Source organism: Diabrotica undecimpunctata, chromosome 5 (assembly GCF_040954645.1).
Source record: "Diabrotica undecimpunctata isolate CICGRU chromosome 5, icDiaUnde3, whole genome shotgun sequence".
NCBI lineage: Eukaryota > Metazoa > Arthropoda > Insecta > Coleoptera > Chrysomelidae > Diabrotica > Diabrotica undecimpunctata.
This window is the reverse complement of record NC_092807.1, coordinates 117,166,321-117,187,519: the sequence shown is the minus strand read 5'-3', so window position 1 is coordinate 117,187,519 and position 21,199 is coordinate 117,166,321. Positions and strand designations below refer to the sequence as shown.

The 21,199-nt window shown below is 32.7% G+C and overlaps 2 protein-coding genes across 2 annotated transcripts in view; one reads left to right on the top strand and one right to left on the bottom strand.

Moving 5' to 3' along the window:
• Nucleotides 1–21,199, bottom strand: part of LOC140441702 (zwei Ig domain protein zig-8-like) — a 592,415-nt gene that overhangs the window by 313,939 nt on the left and 257,277 nt on the right. The window lies entirely within an intron of this gene.
• Nucleotides 14,429–21,199, top strand: part of LOC140441701 (27 kDa hemolymph protein-like) — an 84,849-nt gene continuing 78,078 nt past the window's right edge. The window contains exon 1 of the mRNA XM_072532584.1: nucleotides 14,429–14,589. Coding sequence (XP_072388685.1) covers nucleotides 14,550–14,589 — 40 coding nt within the window. The 5' untranslated portion in view covers nucleotides 14,429–14,549. The remainder of the gene's footprint in view (nucleotides 14,590–21,199) is intronic.

Below are 21,199 nucleotides of genomic sequence, written 5' to 3'. Positions count from 1 at the left end.
TTAAAATACGCTTTATACATTATGCAGTTGGAAAAAAATGTAAGTACAGATTTTTTGTTTTAACGTATATCATTGACAATAAAAATAAACAACTCTTTTTTCTTTTAATGTATTTCATTGACAATAAAAGTAAACAACTTTTTTTCAAAAACGCCACTCGAACAATATTTATTGGCATCTTATATTGCTCCGAATGGCTTCACTATAGGAAGTTAATGTTTTAGAAAACTACATATTCATATGTATGCACAGTATTATTGTTGTCTGTTATAACGAGATCGGCTTATAACGAGGTAATTAGTATGTCATTTCAGTTCTCGTTATAGAGGGAGTCTACTGTATATATATATATATATATATATATATATATATATATATATATATATATATATATATATATATATATATATATTTCAAATTATTTTTTCGACAGTACTGTTTTAAATATTGATTTATAGTATCAGCAATCGGTCAGGAAATAAAACTCTATTTGTTCAGTCTCAATATTTCGTCACGATTTTGTGACTTCTTCAGGAGAAAACTGTAAATTTATTAGAATAATTAATGATTATATGTAAACAAAATGAATATTTTAATACTTACAACTATAAAAATGAAAATTTAAATTTTTTTGGTATATCTAAATAAATGACATATTTGTTTGATTTTATTTAGGAGTTATGGTACCGCAATATTTTTCAAAGTCAACAGTGGCTTAAAAAACGTGTCACTCAACACAAAAGTGACTGTAACATACAAAAAAACTCTTGTGCCTTAGTGGACCACCACTTGAAGACAAGACATAACTTTGACTTTAATAATGTAAAAATCTTGGAACAAGTTGATAATTATAAAAATCGGCTTTTCCTTGAAATGGTACACATTAATAAAACTCCTGAATCTATCAATTATAAGACAGACACCAATCATTTAAGTAATATCTACTGCAAAATACTAAACAATATATAATATGATAGATCTTAACCTTTCAACACAGACTTAGTAATTCTCTAGTAACTGTACCTATAATTTTATTACATTCCTAAATATCAGTATTGCAGTAACTGACTACATACCATCAATTACATTTTATAGATCAATTTATCGTGTTCCTGCTTCTTTCTCAATTCTATTAATTCCATCTTTCCACTTTATAAAATGAATAATACTGTCATAGTAATGGTTTATTTTAACCTACTCGCTGAAAATTGTACAACGGGAATTCACTCTATAAAATATTGCGACTACCATAACTCCTAAATAAAATCAAACAAATATGTCATTTATTTAGATATGCCAAAAAAATTTAAATTTTCATTCTTATAGTTGTAAGTATTAAAATATTCATTTTGTTTACATACAATCATTAATTATTCTAATAAATTTACAGTTTTCTCCTGAAGAAGTTACAAAATCGTGACGAAATATTGAGACTGAACAAATAGAGTTTTATTTCCTGACCGATTGCTGATAATATAAATCAATATATATACATATATATATATATATATATATATATATATATATATATATATATATATATATATATATATATATATATATATATATATATATATATTAATATTGTTCTAAAGCTATTTTCTTGTGGCATCTTAATATGTAATTATTATCTTAATATTGAGATTTAATGTAATGTAATTAATATCTTAATATTGAGAATAAGCCGCAATTTAAGTTTAAAATAAGTTTATTGATGTTTAAATTTGCACTTCAGAAATCGTTCTCACGATATTTCTTTAAAAAGACAACCACATGCAATGATGACGATAAATTCTCCTGATATTGATTCCTTAGTAAATCGTAAGAAAAAAAAACAGGAAAAAACCTCATAATACTATCCCGACAAAATTAATATTTGGTCTTAGATTTATTTTACTCTCAGTAAACACCAAACTCTGATTTCATGTAAATGTTCTTTAAAAACATAAATGCTGTATCCTCGATATGTTAGTGACTAATTAATAGTGGTATTTTCCTTTTATTAACTTCCTCTTTTAATATGGGTAACCAGATCCTACTGCATTCTACCAAGAAATTTGCAACACAATAGGTCTCATTTAGCATATTAGAGCCGCTTCTTTGATTTTTCTCTTTTAATTTTTTTCTCTTTTTTTTAGAAATAGATGGTACTTGAATCATTTCATTGAACCCTAGTTTTTCTGATAATTCTTTTATGTATGGTATTGTTATTTTCCTCCTATTATTCCTTGTGTATGCTGTAGGATCTAGTTCTAAGTTATTCTGTAAGGATAATCCATAATCATTTTTTAATAAAACAGATATTTTTTCTGTTGAAAATAGTAGCGCTTCTCGCTGATGCTTAAACTTAAACTTTAACTTCAAGCATCATCGAGAAGCGCTACTACGTGGATGGATAATAGCAAGTGCGACCTTACCTAAATATCGTCAAAATAATGGGTTTCACCAAAACCAAAATTATTAAACGCGGAGTCAAACACGGAAAACTATAGAATGCACATATAACTCCCACGGAAATTTCAAGTGTAGATTCGATCATTACAAAAATCAAAAGCGGTAAAGCAGCTGCATTATATGGTATACCAGTGGAAGTGCTTAAATACGCTGGCAAACAAACCTCGAAAATATTAGGCATATTTACGAACTGCCTAAGACCAAGATGCATACCATGCCGCCAAAATACACCAAACCTAATTCTCATTCACAAGAAAGGTAGTTAAGAGGATATCAAAAACTACAAACTTATGGTTCTGTTAATAGGCATAACTTTCACTACTATTCAACAGGTAATCCATATCACATAGTAACACATATTCAAACAAGATGGTCTCTAAATGATTGGGAGGTATCGTCGGTAACCATGTAGTAGGACCATATTTTTTTGAAGATAACTTAAATCGTGAGATTTATTTATATTTTATCGTAAATCAGTTACCGATATTAGTAGAAGATGATCAACTTAATATACGTGAACAAATGTGGTTTCTACATGACGGTGCTCCTGCGCACCACAACGAATTAGTACGTGGTCAAATGATCAGTTTGGTGAAAGATGGATCGGAAGGGATGGACTGTAAGGTGGCCCAAGGTCACTAGAATTCAATAAAATGAACTCATTTTTTTGGGGTTACGTTAAGAACGAAGTATATAAAATACTTCCAACAACAAAGGATGATATAAAAAATAGGATCCGAATTGCATTTCAAATACAAATGCTGAATGAATGAACTCTTTCAATGACCGCTTTCAAGTATGCATAGATGTTTTGGGAGATAATTTTGAACACCTTACTTAGTAAGATAAGTTAAAATTACTGTTGTTTTTTATTTATTTTTCCATGTGTTGTTATTGTTTCTGTGTCGTTATTTCGTTACTGAATTAATAAATAATAATGTCAAACTGTCAGTATATGACAAATCAATTATGGCCAACTCACAATAATAATTATTGGTAAACGTTAAAATATCTACCCAATTTATACTTTGATGGAAAAATTAAAATATCTAGAAAACTGATAACTTAAGGTATAGGGAGTACTTCATAAAATTTGACCCGCTATTATTACTTTTCGATAGTGATATAAAATACAGAGTGTTCTATTTAAAATTACCAAGAAAATAATGTACTTGTATTTTGACTTACCCTGTATTTGATTTAATGAATATTATGAAAACGAATATATTTTATAATTTTGAACAATTATTTAGAAACTATGGTTGGAATAGATCAATGTTTCTATACTCCTTTTTAATTATACAGGGAGTTAAACTTGATACGATTTTCAGGTAATATTGGTTATAACTTTTTAAATCCCCGGTATAACATAATAAAACTTTACATTGTTGTGATGTGGAGGTGAAGCAGATGTCAAATTTAAAATACAATATAGGGTGTTCATTTAAAAAAAACATAAGTTTGGTGTGCCACGATCTTATGGAACACCCTGTAAGATTGTAACTAATTTTAAAATGTGGAGTTTAAGGCTGTCCACAATTTTTGTTAATAACTTTAACATTCTTGTCCATAAATTGTTATTTAAATACAATAATATGGATGTGTCTCTAATTGCTCCATTCTAAACAATTTCCTACTTTGTATTAATCAATGGATCGAATTGTCTTAACAATTTGCAGTCCGTAGATATTGTATTCTTAGGCTTTTTTGAAGCACCCGACCTAATTCGTAAACTTAGACTTTTAGAAGAGCTACTTCGTTGTTTGAGGATTTCCTAACACATAGACGTTAAAAAGTTAGAGATGGCGAATCTTTCTCACAGGATAGGGTAGTATAACGTAAAGTGTCACAGGGCCCTGTTCTTCGCAAATCAACTAACCCTTAACTTAATGTTAAGTGTTAAGTTAACACTTTTCTACGATCCTGGTAGAAAATAGGTCTACTTCAGGGAAGCATCCCTGCCCACGCGAGCCATGCTTTGCTCTCAATTCCTTACTAAGAGAAATCATGTCCCACTCCTTTATCCTTCCAAAATCTAGTAACCTACTTCCTATCCCTCCCTGGTGAAGGGCAGCAGCGATCATCAGCACCAGTTCAAGGCGTAGAGGAAATGATCCTGGACTGGCTTGAAACTGGATTACCACAAGCATGACTGGAGCAGTTTAAACGGTTGTGGTACTGCGATGGGGAAGGCAATGGGAAAACCACTCCATTATATTTTCCACAAATCTAAATGGCAGACGAGAAAAAGAAAATGGCCCTCAGTCCGGGGCACCCCTTAAATGGGGAGAGGGTGCGAAGAATCCCCCCAAGACTACCCAAGAAAGTGCACAGAGAATACAAATATACGACCGAATAGTACGCATTGCCACCTGGAACGTACGCAGCTTATTTATGTCCGGGAAACTGGCAAACACTGAAGCCGAGATGGTAAGACTGGAAATAGACATCTTGGGGATGAGTGAAGTAAGATGGCCTGGATCAGGAATACAAAAAACAAAACATGGATACATATACTATTCAGGTGGAACCGACCCAGAACATCAATATGGAAGTGCTATTTTAGTGTCGAACAAAATTGCTCAATCAGTTATAGACTTCATCCCCCTAAATGATGGAGTAGCAATGTTAAAATTACAAACAACTCACAGAAAACTAAATATTATTCAGGTCTATGCTCCAACAAGTGACAAGTCAGACGAAGAAATCTAAAAATTTTATAACAACATAGATGAAATAATGAGACTGACAAAAAGAGGTGAGATAACGATGATCATGGGTGACTTTAACGCTAAAATTGGTTGTGGTGCGGAAGGAGACCACATAGGAGCATACGATCTAGGTACCAGAAATAATAGAGGAGATAGACTTGTACAATTCTGCGTAGAAAACAATCTGTTAATTGCCAATACCTTCTTCAAACAACATCCTAGAAGGCTATACACATGGAAATCACCTGCAGACAGAAAATACAGAATTGTTAGAAATCAAATTGACTTCATTTTGCTCAATAACACCTTTAAGAAGTACATACAATCTACGAAAACATACCCTGGAGCTGATATACATAGCGATCACAATCCAGTTATAATGGATTTTAGATTAAAAAGATTTCTCAAAGTCAAAAAGAAAACAGTGACAAAAAAATATAGACATCTCACAACTGAAGAACCCTGAACAGAAAAAAGAAATAAGTATCAAGCTTGAGGAAGAAATAAAAACGATCGAAAACTTGGTACAGACAGACATTGAAGTAACATGGACTGCTCTAAAAACAAAAATAACAAAGATACAAGAAGAAGACATCGGGTTCATAAAACACAACAAAAAACAAGAATGGATAACGCAAGAGATGATGGACCTCATAGACGTAAGACGAAAACATAAAACAAGCCCAATAGAATACAAGCGAATCAACAAAATCATTAGAAAAAAGTGCAGGGTGGCGAAAGAAAACTGGATGTAAACAAAATGCCTAGAAATCGAACAACTTCAGGAAAAATACGACACCTTTAATATCCATAAAAAAGTAAAAGAAATGACAGGTAGACACAAAAAGAGACAAGCAACAATATTAAAAAATGATAATAACGAAATAATTATGGGTACAGAAGACAAACTAGAGAGATGGAAAGAATACATACAAACTCTTTTTGACGACGATAGACCTTGTTCTCCACCATCCACAGACAATCGAATAAATGAAAAAGGCCCAGAAATAACCAAAGAAGAAGTAATTCATGCAGTAAAATCTCAGAAAGATGGAAAAGCCACCGGTCCAGACAATATCAATGTCGAAATACTTAAACTAATAATTGCAGATAACGAAAGTAAAAGCCTAGATTTAATGACAGCACTATTCAATAAGATATATGACACAGGTAAAATACCAACAGACTGGCTAAAATCAACATTCGTAGCATTACCAAAAAAATCGAATTTCTCACAATGCGATGATTATCGAATATTAAGCTTGATGTCTCATGTCCTTAAAACTTTTCTCAGAATTATCCATACACGAATTTACAAGAAGTGCGAGTTCCAGATGAGTGACACTCAATTCGGATTTCGAAACGGATTGGGAACACGAGAGGCTCTTTTTGCTTTAAATGTGTTAACGCAACGATGCAGAGACATAAATGTAGATGTATATGCATGTTTTGTTGACTATCGAAAAGCATTTGACTGCGTTAACCATCAAAAGATGATCAAAATTCTGAGAACAACTGGAGTTGACGAACAAGACTTGCGAATTATCTCAGAACTATACTGGCACCAAACGGCAGTAATTGAAATAGAGCACACAACATCCGAAGACATAAAAATCCGACGAGGAGTGAGACAGGGTTGCGTCTTATCACCGCTACTCTTTAATTTGTATTCGGAGTCTATATTCAGAGAAGCATTAGACGAGGTCCAAGGCGGAATTAAGATTAACGGAATCAGCATAGACAACATCAGATATGCTGATGATACCGTCTTAATAGTAAGCAACGCACAAGAACTACAAAATATAGTAAATGCGGTAGTTCACCACAGCGAAATGTTCGGTTTACATCTAAACGTTTCCAAAACTAAAACTTTAGTATTTTCAAAGACACCAATAAACGTACAGGTGTATGCCAAGGGTCAAATAATAGAACAGGTAAATTCCATAAAATATTTGGGAACAAATATCAATAGTCAGTGTAATCCAAAAAAAGAAATCCTATCAAGAATCGAACAAGCAAGGAAAACATTCATGAGCATTAAAACATTTTTTACAAGATCAGACCTTAGTCTACAGCTTAGAATCCGAATGATCAGATGTTACGTTTTTTCTGTCTTACTGTATGGCTGTGAAAGTTGGACAATGGACTCTGAAATAGAAAAAAGAATAGATGCCTTTGAGATGTATATATACAGACGAATGTTAAGGATTCCATGGGTACAAAGAGTTACTAATGTTGAGGTACTTCGTCGCATGTGTAAACAAAAAGAATTACTAAGAATAATCAAAGAGAGGAAAATGCAATTCTTGGGTCATGTGCTGAGAGGCAAAAGATATGAATTACTTCAAGTTATACTGGAAGGAAAAGTACAGGGCAAAATATCAGTAGGAAGACGCCAGAACTCGTGGCTGAAAGACCTGAGGAGATGGTTCGACCGCTCATCCGCAGAGATCTTTCGCGCAGCAGTTTCCAAAACTACAATTGCCATTTGGATCGCCAACCTTCGAAAGGAGACGGCGCAATGAGAAGAAGAACTTAATATTCTCAGTGGCTACTACCCATAAATGCCGAAAAATGTGATATGTTTGGAATAATTATAAATAACTCAAAAATATACATACGATATGTCGCTGTACTTCACAAACAGCATCAATTTAGCTTATAAAACTTACTTGCATTACAATGGTGAACATCTTAAATGGTCCAATTTTCATGACATGATAAAATTATCGATAAGTAAATTGAATTATAACTACAATGATTGTACCTCACATATTTACAGCTTTTTGTACAAAAATTATGTTATGTTTGCATACCTACAAATTAATATAATGGCCAGGAAATACAACTGCTCCAAACCGGAAATAACCCATATACACATGTATTTATTTGTGAACATCTGATATAATCTTACTTCAATTAATTATTTTGATTTGTTTTACACAATATATCCCTCGGTTATTATTATAATTTATCAAATGTAAAATTAAATTATACCCAAAATAAGCACCAAATACCACTAGGAAAATAAATAAAATAGGTAATAAAATAGGGAATAAACACCACAATTTTATTAATAATATTATTTGACATTTCAATTTGCAGATCAACAGCCGTTAAAAACTATTCTTATGGTACTATTTCTGGCTAAAAGAATTTGTTTTTCTTCTTCATTCCAGAGTGTAGGCATTTTTTGTTGACAGTTTCATTATCAAACTTTATTCATGGCCTAAAAGGGCCTATACTTTATTTCTTTTTAGTTTGTAACTTTGTGTTTGTGTTTGTTTAGAATCGATTTTCATTCAGTCTGTTGAAATGTTGTTTCTATTTTGTTCTATATTTTTTATCATTTTATTGATCGAGCAGATGTCTAGTTCTTATCTTATTCTAGTTCTTGTTTTTACGTAGATACTCTTTCCTTGGTTTACTAGGTCTTGTAGTGTGTTTCACTCTTGTTATCATAGTATTTTATGTAACTAGTAGTAAAAGCAATACGAGTACATTTCCGAACGACTATACAGATTAGAGGCGAAGCGCCAGTCGAGGCCAATAAGCCTCGAAATTCGGAAATGTGATTTTACTACGGATTATACATACTATTTTTCCTGAAATCACATATAATGCAAGGTTCAAGATGCTAAACTCATATTAACCCAAAGTTATGTTCTCCAGCGATCCTTCTTACGTTTATATTCAGAGGACGAAACTCTAGCTCTAACTTTACCTCTAACGCTGCAGCTGGACACGATTGCATTGCACCCGTGATTCATACACAAATGTGTCTTTACATTTTTTTCAATTGTATAATTACTGTATACTGTGTATTTTTGTTCCACTAAACCAGCGCAGCAAAAGTGACTGTGTGTCTGTTACCCCGATTCTTTCCCTAGTTTCTGATCATGTCTCTTCTAGTCTTACCCAACATCCACCGTAACATTTTCATTACAGCTACCTCCATATTCTTTTACTGGATCTCCTTTACAGGCCACACTTCACCGCCGTACACCAGCGCGGGTTTCACTATAATCTTGTATATCTTTCCTTTCAGCCCTTCCCCGATTTTTCGATCACGAAATACCCCCCTCATTCGCTTTTAGTTAAACCAACCAGCCTGTTTAATGTGAGAAATTTCTCGATCTAATGTCCAGTTTTCCGTGATGTAGAAGCCAAGGTATTTAAATTCATTTACTCGTTCTTGCTTTTCTCCAAGCAATTCTACGTCCCCAACAATTCCTCTTCCTCCCAACCACATATTCTCTGTTTTCGACCTACTAACCTTAGGTCCTTCCTCTTTAATAACCCTTTTGTTTTCAACACTCTAACTTCTCCTCCAACATTTCTTTGTTTTTCTCTACTAACACGATATTACCAGAAAAGAGCATTGACGAAGGAGCCTCCTCCCTTACTTTATCTGTTAGTACATCCATAACAAGATTAAACAGGTAAGGACTTAGTGAAGAGCCTTAATGAAAACCAACTGTCACTGGAAAACTTTTGGTAAATCCAAAAGCAGTTATACTTTGGAGTACTCTCTTTTATATATAGCCTTCACGAGTCTTACGTACTTCCCAGGAACCCATTTATCTCTTGTACATCTCCATAGCTCTTGTTTAGGAACTGTGTCGTACGAATTCTCAAGATCTATAAATATAAAATCTAGCTTTCTTTTATTTTTGCTGTATTTCTCTACTAACTGTCTCAATGCAAACAAGGCATCCGTTTTCCTCCGTCCTGACATAAATATAAACTATTCTTCTCCTATCGATGTCTCTCTCCTTAACCTTTGTTACCACTACCTACAGTTCTCTCCCAAATTTTCATTGTGTCATTAACATTATCCCTCTAGTTCTAGTTCTAGTTTTTACAGTCCTGAATCTCAACTTTATGTTAATACAATGATACCATCACACACTCTCTCTCTCCATGCATTGGGCATCCTGTCTTCTGCATACACCCTACTCACCATTTAATACAAAATATCAACGCCTTTCTCGCATCTCGAATCCCGCATACTCTGTCTCTCCTCTGGTGTTTTTCATTTATCAACTTACTAACGTATTCATACCATTTCTGCTTTATTTTCACATCGGTTCTTAACTCTTTTCCATCTTCCTCTTAGTCTGCCGCACGTATGTCGTCCTTTGATGACTTGTCACTTGCTTTAGCAATGCTGTATAACCTTTAGACATTAAAACCAGGAATCAACTTTTAAAGTGGTACGAAAAAGTAGAAGCAGAACCGATATTAGAATATTCTGACTCAGAAAATGACGCTTTTTCTGCACTTAGCATTCATGAGACGGACACGGAACAGTAAGAAAAAGATGAGAATTTTGAATTATGTGACACAATTGACGAACCTATAGTAATAATTACACTTCCCTCAAAATTTCCTCAATTGATTGGCAAAGATGGAACTGTTTGGTTGAAACATAAAATGACAAAACCTATATCAAAAACAAAAAGACAAAATATTGTTATTCAACTCCCAGGTGTAAAAGCAGAAGCATCAAAATATTGTACTCTTCTGGACTGTTGGAAACTTTTTTTCTTGATAGTACTCTAGAAAATATCGTACAACATACAAATAAACAATTTGCGGTTATGCGGAAATCGTATAAACCGGAAAAAAATTGTCCGGCAGCAGATTTCTATGAAATATGTGCGTTTACTGCGCTTCTATATTTGGCTGGAATAAAAAAGGGGAACAAGAATCATAGGAGACTTCACCGCAACAAAAAGGCTTCTGCAGGGTTGTTCCACATCTCCAACCCTATTCAAAATATACTTAGAGAAAGCCTTGACTACATGGAAAAGAAAATGCGAAGGCATGGGAGTACCGGTACGGAACGAATACCTATATACGTTAAGCTTTGCAGACGATCAAGTAGTGATTGCACAAGACCAAGACGACCTCAGCTACATGATGAAGAAACTACAAGAAGAATATACCAAGGCTGGCCTAGATATTAACCTCGCGAAAACAGAGTACCTATCTACAAGTGAAGAAGACATAGAAGATCTACAGATTGATGACAACGTAACAATCAAAGGAAATGATAAATTAAAATACTTGGGGTTTATAATCACTAAAAAAACAGAGGATGAAATTACACATAAAACATAAAAGATTAGGACAAACAAGAACAGCAATCCGACAACTTAACTCAGTATGGTGGGATAGACACCTAAATATGAAGACAAAAACACAGATTTATAAAACAGTGTGAAGTATTATGATATATGGGGCTGAAAATTGGGTCATAAACAAAAAAAAATAGTAAGATAGTAGCAACAGAGATGGAATGCCTGCGAAGATGCTGCAGAGTAAGAAGAATGGATAGGAGAAGTAATGACGAAATAAAGCAAATGACATCAATAGAAACAGACATACTAACATACATAGAACAAAAAAGACTAAAGTGGTATGGACATGTAAGAAGAACTAGTGACAGCAGATGGATAAAGAGAATAACCGAATGGAGCCCCATAGGAAGGACGAAAAGAGGACGATCCCGAAAATCCTGGAAGAACGAAGTAGACGACGCCATGAGTAAGAGAGGTCTAAACGATGGAGAATGGGACAACAGACAGAGATGGAAACGGTTGAGCGAGGGAAGGCAGCGAATACTGTAGAATCCCTAAATATATATTTATATATATATATATATATATATATATATATATATATATATATATATATATATATATATATTCTTCTTCTTCTGGTTCCTATCCGTTTCGGATGTTGGAAATCATATTGGCAATCATGACCTTGCTCGCTGCGGCTCGAAACAGCTCCGTTGAGGTTTTCTTAAACCATGTTCTTAAATTCCGCAGCCATGATATTCTCCTTCTACCGGGTCCTCGCTTACCTTTGACTTTACCTTGCAATATAGACTGCAGCAGGGAGTAACGGTGCTGATTTCTCATAACGCGTCCCAGATATTGCAATTTTATTCGTTTGATCGTAAACACAATCTCTGGTTCCTTCTTCATTTTTTCTAGAACTTCCTTGTTCGTGATCCTTGCTGTCCATGATATTCTCAGCATTCTTCTATAAAGCCACATCTCAAATGCTTCAAGTTTTTTAATAGTGGTGTCTGTAAGCGTCCATGCCTCCGCCCCGTACAACAACACAGAGAAAACATAGCATCTCAAATGTCTCATTTTTGTATCCAGGGATATGTTGTGACTTTTGAAGATGGCGCTCATTTTGTTAAAGACCGTTCTTGCCTTTCCTATGCGGCACTTTATTTCCTGTACATTGCTCCACTGTTCGTTTATAATAGTTCCCAGGTATTATCAATACTTTTACTCGCTCTATCTGCGTCCCATTAATGTATAGATGAGCCCCATTTATATTCTCCTTGCTGACAATCATTTGTTTGGTTTTGTGGGTATTAATGTTTAGTCCGTACTGTTGACTGTACTCGGTTATTCTGTCATATATATATATATATATATATATATATATATATATATATATATATATATATATATATATATATATATATATATATATATATATATATATATATATAAACTTTTATTTCACTTAGCAAAACAGTTGATAAAACCACATTTAGAAAAAAAACGGTCTTTAATTTCAACTTTTATATTCTACAGATCAGGATCAATCCAGTTTCACAACCGACAATTTCAAATAACAAAATAAAGTGCTCATACGGTCCTGTCAAGAAAAATAGAAACACACAACATTCTTGTAGTTCTTGCACAAAAGCAATATGCAAAGAACACACTGGAAAAACCACATTGGTGTGTAGTAATTAGTAATTGCATTCTGATTCCTGAGAGTGATGCATCTGAATAAATAATAAATTTGTAAAATCCAAATTACTGCAAAAAACTTATGTTACTTATATTACAAATCTAATACATTGTTCTTAACATAATATTGTTTACTTTTGACTTAACCTTCGAAAACTATCCTACATAGTTCAATTTTATAGGGCCATTATTGATTTCATACTTATTTTATTTTATACTTATACTTATTTGTCTGCCAAACGTGTTTCGAATTAGTTGTATGGTTTACATTTTGTAATGAGATAATTTGTAATATAAAGAAAAAGAATATATTTAATTAGACCTGAAAATAGCATTTTGATGCTCTCTGTAATTTTTTTTACAAAGTGAGAAATAATCTTTACACGGGACCTATGGTTACGTTACTTAACTTAACTTAATTATCCCGGGTTAATAACCAATTTTTAGTGAAAAACCACCTATAGTTCGTCCCAAACCCTTCTTTCATTGCGTCAAAGTTGATCGAATTCTCTCTAACACATTAAGCTAGAAGTGACAGAAAAAAACGTGAGTCTGTGATTATTATACATAGAACTTAGAAAATTATATATCGTAAAGCTAATTCTACTTACGAATGTATAATTGGTTGGAGTTTGGAATACGCTAAATAGATATCCAATCAATGATGCGCATAAATATAATTTGACGCAGATTGTCTCGATCATGACAGTCCTTTTAAAAATGTTAACTGATAAAATGATAATTGTCATTCCAGGTTAGTATTATCAGACATTTTACAGCGAAAATTTAATTTTGTATTTATTGTCATACAAATATTTTAAATATGCCGAGATATAACGAGAAAGAACAAAGACTAATGTTAAAATTATTAAATTATTTTCAATTAGAAAAAGAGAGATTACGATCCTGCAAGTGTCAGATTTAACTAAAATGTCATGCAATAATTCTCGACGTTCTTAAAATCCTATATGACGTCAAAATTAGTGACGCACTGAAAGAAGGGTTTGGGACAGACTGTATAGACACCTACAGTAAAGGATATGATATTGCTTCCAAGTCCAAGCGGCATTATTTTATCTTAACGGAATAATCCTACTGAAGAGAATACTCATGAATGATTTAGTATTTATATTAAAAAATTAGCTAATCATTATAGAACAAAAAACACCTAAAATTGGCATAATTTAATCGGTAAATTAATATTTGTAATATATTCTACTGTCCATTAACGATAAAGTAAATATTTTAAGAGTTCATTATTAGTACTGAATTTATTGGTAACAACCATGTAATTGTACTATACTTTTATTCCAATACAATAAGGCCTTTCAACACGCATCCTTTTAATTGATAGCCAGTGTCAATCATTTAATTAGTCAAAACTCGAAATGAGCGCATTTTTCGGTTTTAAGTGACGTCATCGGTCGACTATGTCCGATTATATCAAAACAACACTGGTGCGTGAAAAACAAAATGCTAAGTTGGGAACTCGGTTCCGTCTAATAGTAGTAGTAGTAGTAGTGAATGAGCTTTCATTCGTTTCGGCGAGGGATTAGATTTTATACTCGTGAATTGGGTCAGGTTAGTTGGCGCCATGAATCTTCTTGGAAAAGCTCTCGTTTTTGTATTGATGGGTAAGTACACATGAAAATGAAAACTTTTTAAGGAAATATTTCTTGCGTTCTGTTGTTAGTTACTAGATTTAAAATACTAAACAGTAAATTACAATACCAACATTTTTTAAACAGTACTTAAATAGCAAAACTTAAATATTTCAATCTTTCTTATGAAACATTTAAACCTTTCAAAAAAACTAATTTTATTTTGTTCTTTTTTCATCAAGATATCTGATGTTTTACTTTTACCGTATGATACCTGTTGCATAATTTACAAAATAATTCAGATAAAAATCTTGTTTTTTGACGTCGTTGTTATATGGTTTTCAATTATGTTGCATGTCTATTTATATTAATGGTTCACTTACATTTGCATCCATACAACATTCAACAATTACCGAATTTTGTTGCAAGTTTTGATGAGTTCTAGTTTTTTGTGTTTTTTTTTTAACTTGATGACTGCAGAAGTAAGTATTGATACTTTTTTATTTTATACATGTCTATTACCATACTTATATTAAATATTGGAGATTCTTTTTACCACAGTTAATTTTTTTTTTTAAATAAAGTTTACTAGGTTGCCCGGCATACATGTTAATACTACGCGTTACCTTGCAGTAGCTCTATCTAGAAAATGGCGTTAATTTAACGATTCGTGTCTTTATCGAAGGTTGGTTTTACGTTAAAAGCTTAAAAAATGGTTTGTGATTATGTTTATCTGGTTTATGTCAAATTTCACAGAAAATATCCACTTTTTTGATCCCAAATACATTAGTTTTGAAATTTGAGGGCACACTCTTGAAACCAATTTTATTTTGTTCTTTAAACTTGAAACTAAAGCGAACAATAGTGCTGCCACCGGAAGGAGGGTAATTATGTCTTTTTTGTGAAATTTCTAAAATTGAATGAGAGAAATAATAGTGATTTTGGAGTGTAAAAATGTCGCGAAATAAAATGACTGTAGAATCTGTTCAAAAGTTCCTGTTATAAACCTTTTTAAAAAACAAAAATGAAGACTTTTTTATAGGTACTTGTAAAATAATATTTTTTTGGGGTTTTGTGTGTATATAATATACGATGGTATTTGCATTGTTGTCAGATCTTTCGTTTTTCTGGAAATCCAATGAACCTTCCTATTTTAAATTGATCACTTCATATATTTTGTGCCTTTTAAAGTCCTTAAGAAATACTGATTATTTTTCATGTAATGTTGCCTATACATAAATGTCATAATTTCGGAGGTATTCCTTCATTAACATTATCTTCACCGAACTTAAAATACTACATTTAGATGAATAAACTCGTTTAATTAGAATAATATTCAATACTTTATATCCCAATAATATCAAAACTACAGCAGCTGAAAACAAATTCATGTTAGTGGTATGCTAATAATTGAGTAGAAGTAGAAAAACTAAGAATTTTAGAAAACCAGTAAAGGCGATTACAGCAGATTCTCTAAATATTGTCCGTTTACTTCAATACAACATGCCATGCGATTTTTAAAAGTTTGCAATATCCTTGACTGCTCAATTCTTATTCCTGTGGTAATCTTATCTTTTAATTTCTGAATGGTGGCAGGTTTTGTTTTATAAACGATGTTTTTCAAGTGACCCGACAGAATATAGTCCAAAGGATTGGTGTCGGGTGATCGTGTGGGCCTTCGATAAAACCACGCCTTTAAATCCATCTTCTGGAAAACATATTATTTAGGTAGTGACCACACGAGCATAGTAGGGTACAGCACCATTTTGTTGCAGGCAAATATTGTCGTTTGAGATATTGTTATCGTCTGAAAGTTTCGAATATTGAAATTTCTACATTAAACTGTAATTGAAAATAGTTGGATTTGGAAATAACAGCCAACTCAGGTATACTTCAGTATATTTCTGTTATTTTGTCGCCTATTATTCCAGCCCAAATATTAAGTATTTCTGGATACTGTGTGTGATATTCACGCATCCAACGAGGAATGTTACGTGACCAGTATCTAAATTATGCCTGCATACGTTTCCATTAATTAAAAAAGTGGCCTCATCGTAAATCATAACATTATTAAAAAAAAAAATGGATCGTTTTGATTGTAACATTTTTCCTTCATTCTGTTGAAAACTTTCTACTTTTATCGAAATAATCATCTGGCAAATTTTGAACTAATCTTATTGTGTATGAATAGAATTTATTTTCGCATAAAATTTTCATTACGGATGCTTGCGAAATCTCAACCCTGTATATTTCTCTAGTACTCAAATGTAAATCGTATTCTAACAGGACACAAACATCTTAAGATTTGTTGTCAGATCAGTATTTTTTAAGGACTTAAAAAGGCAAAAAAAATTACAGGATGATCCATTTGAAATGAGAAAATTTATTAGATTTCAAGAAAAATGGAAGATCTGAAAACAATGTAAATATCACCATATTATTAGCCCGAAAAAATCGGTAAAATCGTGCAATTTGTTTCCGAGATAATTGAAGCCTTCCATATTTAAAACTTACTATGTAGAAAGAGAATTAATAGAAAACCAAGAAAAATAATTATTTTAAAAGTTTAAAACAAGTCTTTATATTTTTGTTTTATAAAAAGGTTTGTAGCTGCTTTTGATTATAGAGGATTCCTTAATAACAAAGAAATATCAACAAAGACCAAGATGACAATATACAAAACAATATATAGACCTACAGTGACATATGGATTATGGAGCAGAAAATTGGATATTAAACAAAAGACATCAGAGCAGAATTCAGGCAGCAGAGATGAAATACCTTAGAAGAACGATAGGAGTAGAAAGAACTGATAGAATCAGAAATGAAGAAATAAGAGCAAGACTCAAAATCAAACCGATACCGATACAAACCGAGTCAATCAAAGAGAAAAAATTGGTATGGTTCAGACATCTAACCCGGATGGACAATAATAGACAAGTAAAAAGAGTGTGGGACGCCAAACCAATAGGGAAGAACAGAAGAGGAAGACCCATTAAAGAATGGAACAGTGACATCTCGCAGATACTGCAGAGTAAGGGTAAGACTTGGCAGGAAGCAACACAGATGGCATCCAATAGGAAGGAATGGAGAAAGTTCGTTAACAGCTAGGACACCTCAGAAGACTGTCAAATATTGTAATTTAATGAATTGTATTGTAAACGGCCCAACACCAAAAGGTACAAATGGGTTCTACTGATTAAGTAAAAGTAAGTTGTAGCTGCTTTTGAACAGATTCTACAGTGATTTTAAATCGCGACATTTCTACACTCCAAAATCACTATTATTTCGCTCATTCAGTCTTAGAAATTTCGCAAAAAAGACATAATTATCCTCGTTTTGGGTGAAGACACTATTTTTTCCTTCAGTTTTAAGTATTAAAGAACAAAATAAAATTGGTCCCAAGAGTGTGCTCTCAAATTTAAAAATCAATGTTTTTGGCATTAAAAAAAAAAGGATATTTTCTGTGGAATTCGACAATATGTTTTTATACAGATAACGGATTCGTACTCGTAAAGACCCGTATAAAGATGATAAAGACATGTGATTATTATTGACCATCTAAACCGGCAGGAGCTAATATAAGTCGGACTCAGTAAGGGAAACAAATGCAATGCAGAGGGAAAGTATCAGCTTGAAATGTATGGTAGTGGTCACAATAAATAATCCAAATTATCCGAGTTACCAGGTAAAACCAACTTGACTTGAAATTGTGTAGATTTATGTCCAGAGAAGAAATACATGCAAAACAAAATACGCACATGTCCATCAAGCATACAGTACTGTGCGAATTAATGCAATGATGTCTGTTTTAATGAAAAAACAGTTTATTTAGAAAAAAATTATATTTTAACAAACCTATAAAGGCAAACTTACATCAATCATTAGAAAATATTTCCCCCCTTGGCTACAATTACTGTTTTTACCCGTTTTGGTGTGGATTTTACAAGCTGATAGTTCCCTTTCATTTTTAAACCAAACCTAAATGACCGCTTTTATCATTTTTATTTTTGTAGTACAATCGATTTTGCGCAATCTGGCTTTGCAAATAGCCCATAAATCTTTAATGGGGTTGAAGTCGTTAATGGGGTTGAGGACGTTAATCTTCTTATTTTTAAAATATTCCATCATTTGCTTTGACTTGTGACAGGGAGCAGAGTCCTGTTAAAGAATCGCTCCTCCTTGGGGCTTCTCCCCTTTTGAAGTTCTGTGTCCAAACGCTGTTCCAACATGGATTTGTATTTTTGGCTGTTCATCATGCCTTCGATTAGTACCAAAAATCCAACCCCCATGTATAAAAAACATCCCCAAAACATTTTTTGACTGGATGTTTTACAGTTTGATCAATACGGGATGGTGTATAGTTTTTATTTTCAGACTTCGTGACGAATTTCGACCGCTGTCCCTGAACTGTAGTGAGTGTCATCTGTAAATATGACTTTTCTCCATTCGTGTACAGTGAAATTAGAGTATTTTGTAGGCCAAAATAGCCCTTCTGTCTTTATTCGCTCAGTTAAAAGCCGCTTTTTTGTGTGGACGCATTGGCATTCTATCTTTCTCCAAAATTCTTTTCCGATCAGGTGAGTCATGAATTACTACACCTGGTGCTGCTAGATCTTGGAGCATTTGGCTTGTTTTTCTTGGGTCCAATTTGCTCTTGTGAAATAAAAACCTTTCATATGCTGGCGTTGTTTCTCTGTTTCTTTCGCATTTTCCTAACCTTTTCACATCCATTGATCCTGTTTCTCGTTTATGCTTCAAAGTCTTGTTTACTATCCTCTGACTCACTCCACACGTTCTTGCGATTTTTCTTTGTGACATAGAAGTATGTTCACTTAACGTGATATTTTTTCACGCTTTTCAGGCGTAATATCCATGATAAAATTAAACGAAACAAACTCACTAATTACCTAAACCAACACAAAATAATACAACACAAGCTTAGGGGGAAATTTCCTAAAACACCCTCAAATAAAAGGCAGAGAAAAGTAACGTTATGCTTTCAACGCTTGGTCAGTTGTAAGTGTGTGGAGAGTGTTGCCAACTGCGAATATTGAAAAATGTCACAATGATTTCAATAATTCGCACAATACTGTAGCCGGTTATGACAGATTTATGGGGGTACTTATTTAGTATAATGAGAATATTTCAAGATTTACGATTATAAACCAGTAAATGTGAAATAGGGTGCTACCGTGTAATTTTCCGTGTAACCACTGAATTGCATGATAATTTGGATTTAGGTTTTAATTACCCTCCACTTTACTTTTGGACTTGTACTGTTGGTTGCTTTTTATTTTTTAGGGGTGAAAACTGCTCCTATTAGAAAATCGTATAATTGTAAACTTAAACGGGTAATTGATTCAAATCAACTTTTAATGAAGTTATTAAATCTTAATTAACATTAATCAACGTAATTTAAGATTTTTTACAGTTCAACCCCTAATTCTCACCCCTTAAATTAGTTTTAAATAAAACAATATTATTAAGTAGCTTGTCTCCACTGATTTGCAAGGAAATTTTGATTTAGGTTATATTTATATATACCTCCACTTCAAAATTGGACTTATACCGTTGGTGGCTTATTTTTTAGGGGTGAAAACGACCCATATTTGAAAATTACGTTAAATTTAGTTTTCTTTACTGTTTTAATTTTTCACCACATAATTTCAACCTTATTTAGACACGACAGGTATAATTTCCTTCAGCTTATTATAGAAGGGAAAATAGAAGGCAGACGCGGCCTGGGTAGACGACAAATGACCTGGCTGCGCAAAATCCAAGATTGGACAGGATTAGACTTTCCAAGTTTAATAAGGAAAGCCCAAAATGGGGAAGACTTTGCAGAGGTCATAGCCAACCTTCGCTAAGAAGACGGCACCTAAAGAAGAAGAAGAATTTCAACCTTTATAAAAACCTCTCCTTGCGAAAAAATTCTAATAGTTGTAGTATTTTTTTATTAAAACTATAAAAACAATAATATATGTCCCTTAAAAGCACATAATGTGTATATTACAATGATCCAAAGTAACATTTTTAAGGTTTTTTTGAGGTCAATAAGATCATTTAAATTATCTTTTTAGACCCTAATTTTTGAAAGAGTTGTAGTTGATAGGGGTTGCACGAGTCACTAATCACGAGTGTATGCAAACTTTGAACAACCATATCTTAGGCAGGTTATTTTGAAAAAAAAAATTTTTTCTTTGAAAATTAAAAAAAATTACTTTAGAACCAATTTTTTCAAAAATAAGCACTATGAACCGGTGAAACGTACAGATCATATAAACAATACATAAATAAAGTGAATTGTAAAGCATTTACGATTAATTTCATTTGGGGTGCTAACTAGGGGGTGATTTTCACTGTGTTCTAACTCACTTAGTTTTGATGCTAACAACTTAAAAAAAAATTAACTTCCAAAACTTCCCCAAAAAGATTTTAATAAGTTCGCCGAAAAGTGTTTGATTGATGGGTTATCTTACGTTGAAATATTCGATTTGGAATGTGACAAATAAGAACCTACTTTTCATGAGCTACAACTCTACTTCTATTGGGTCTACACACTTCATAAGTACACCATTTTTTTTATAAGCTACATTTTTACTCAAATAATTTTTTTGCTAAAATACTTACTTTTAAGTTA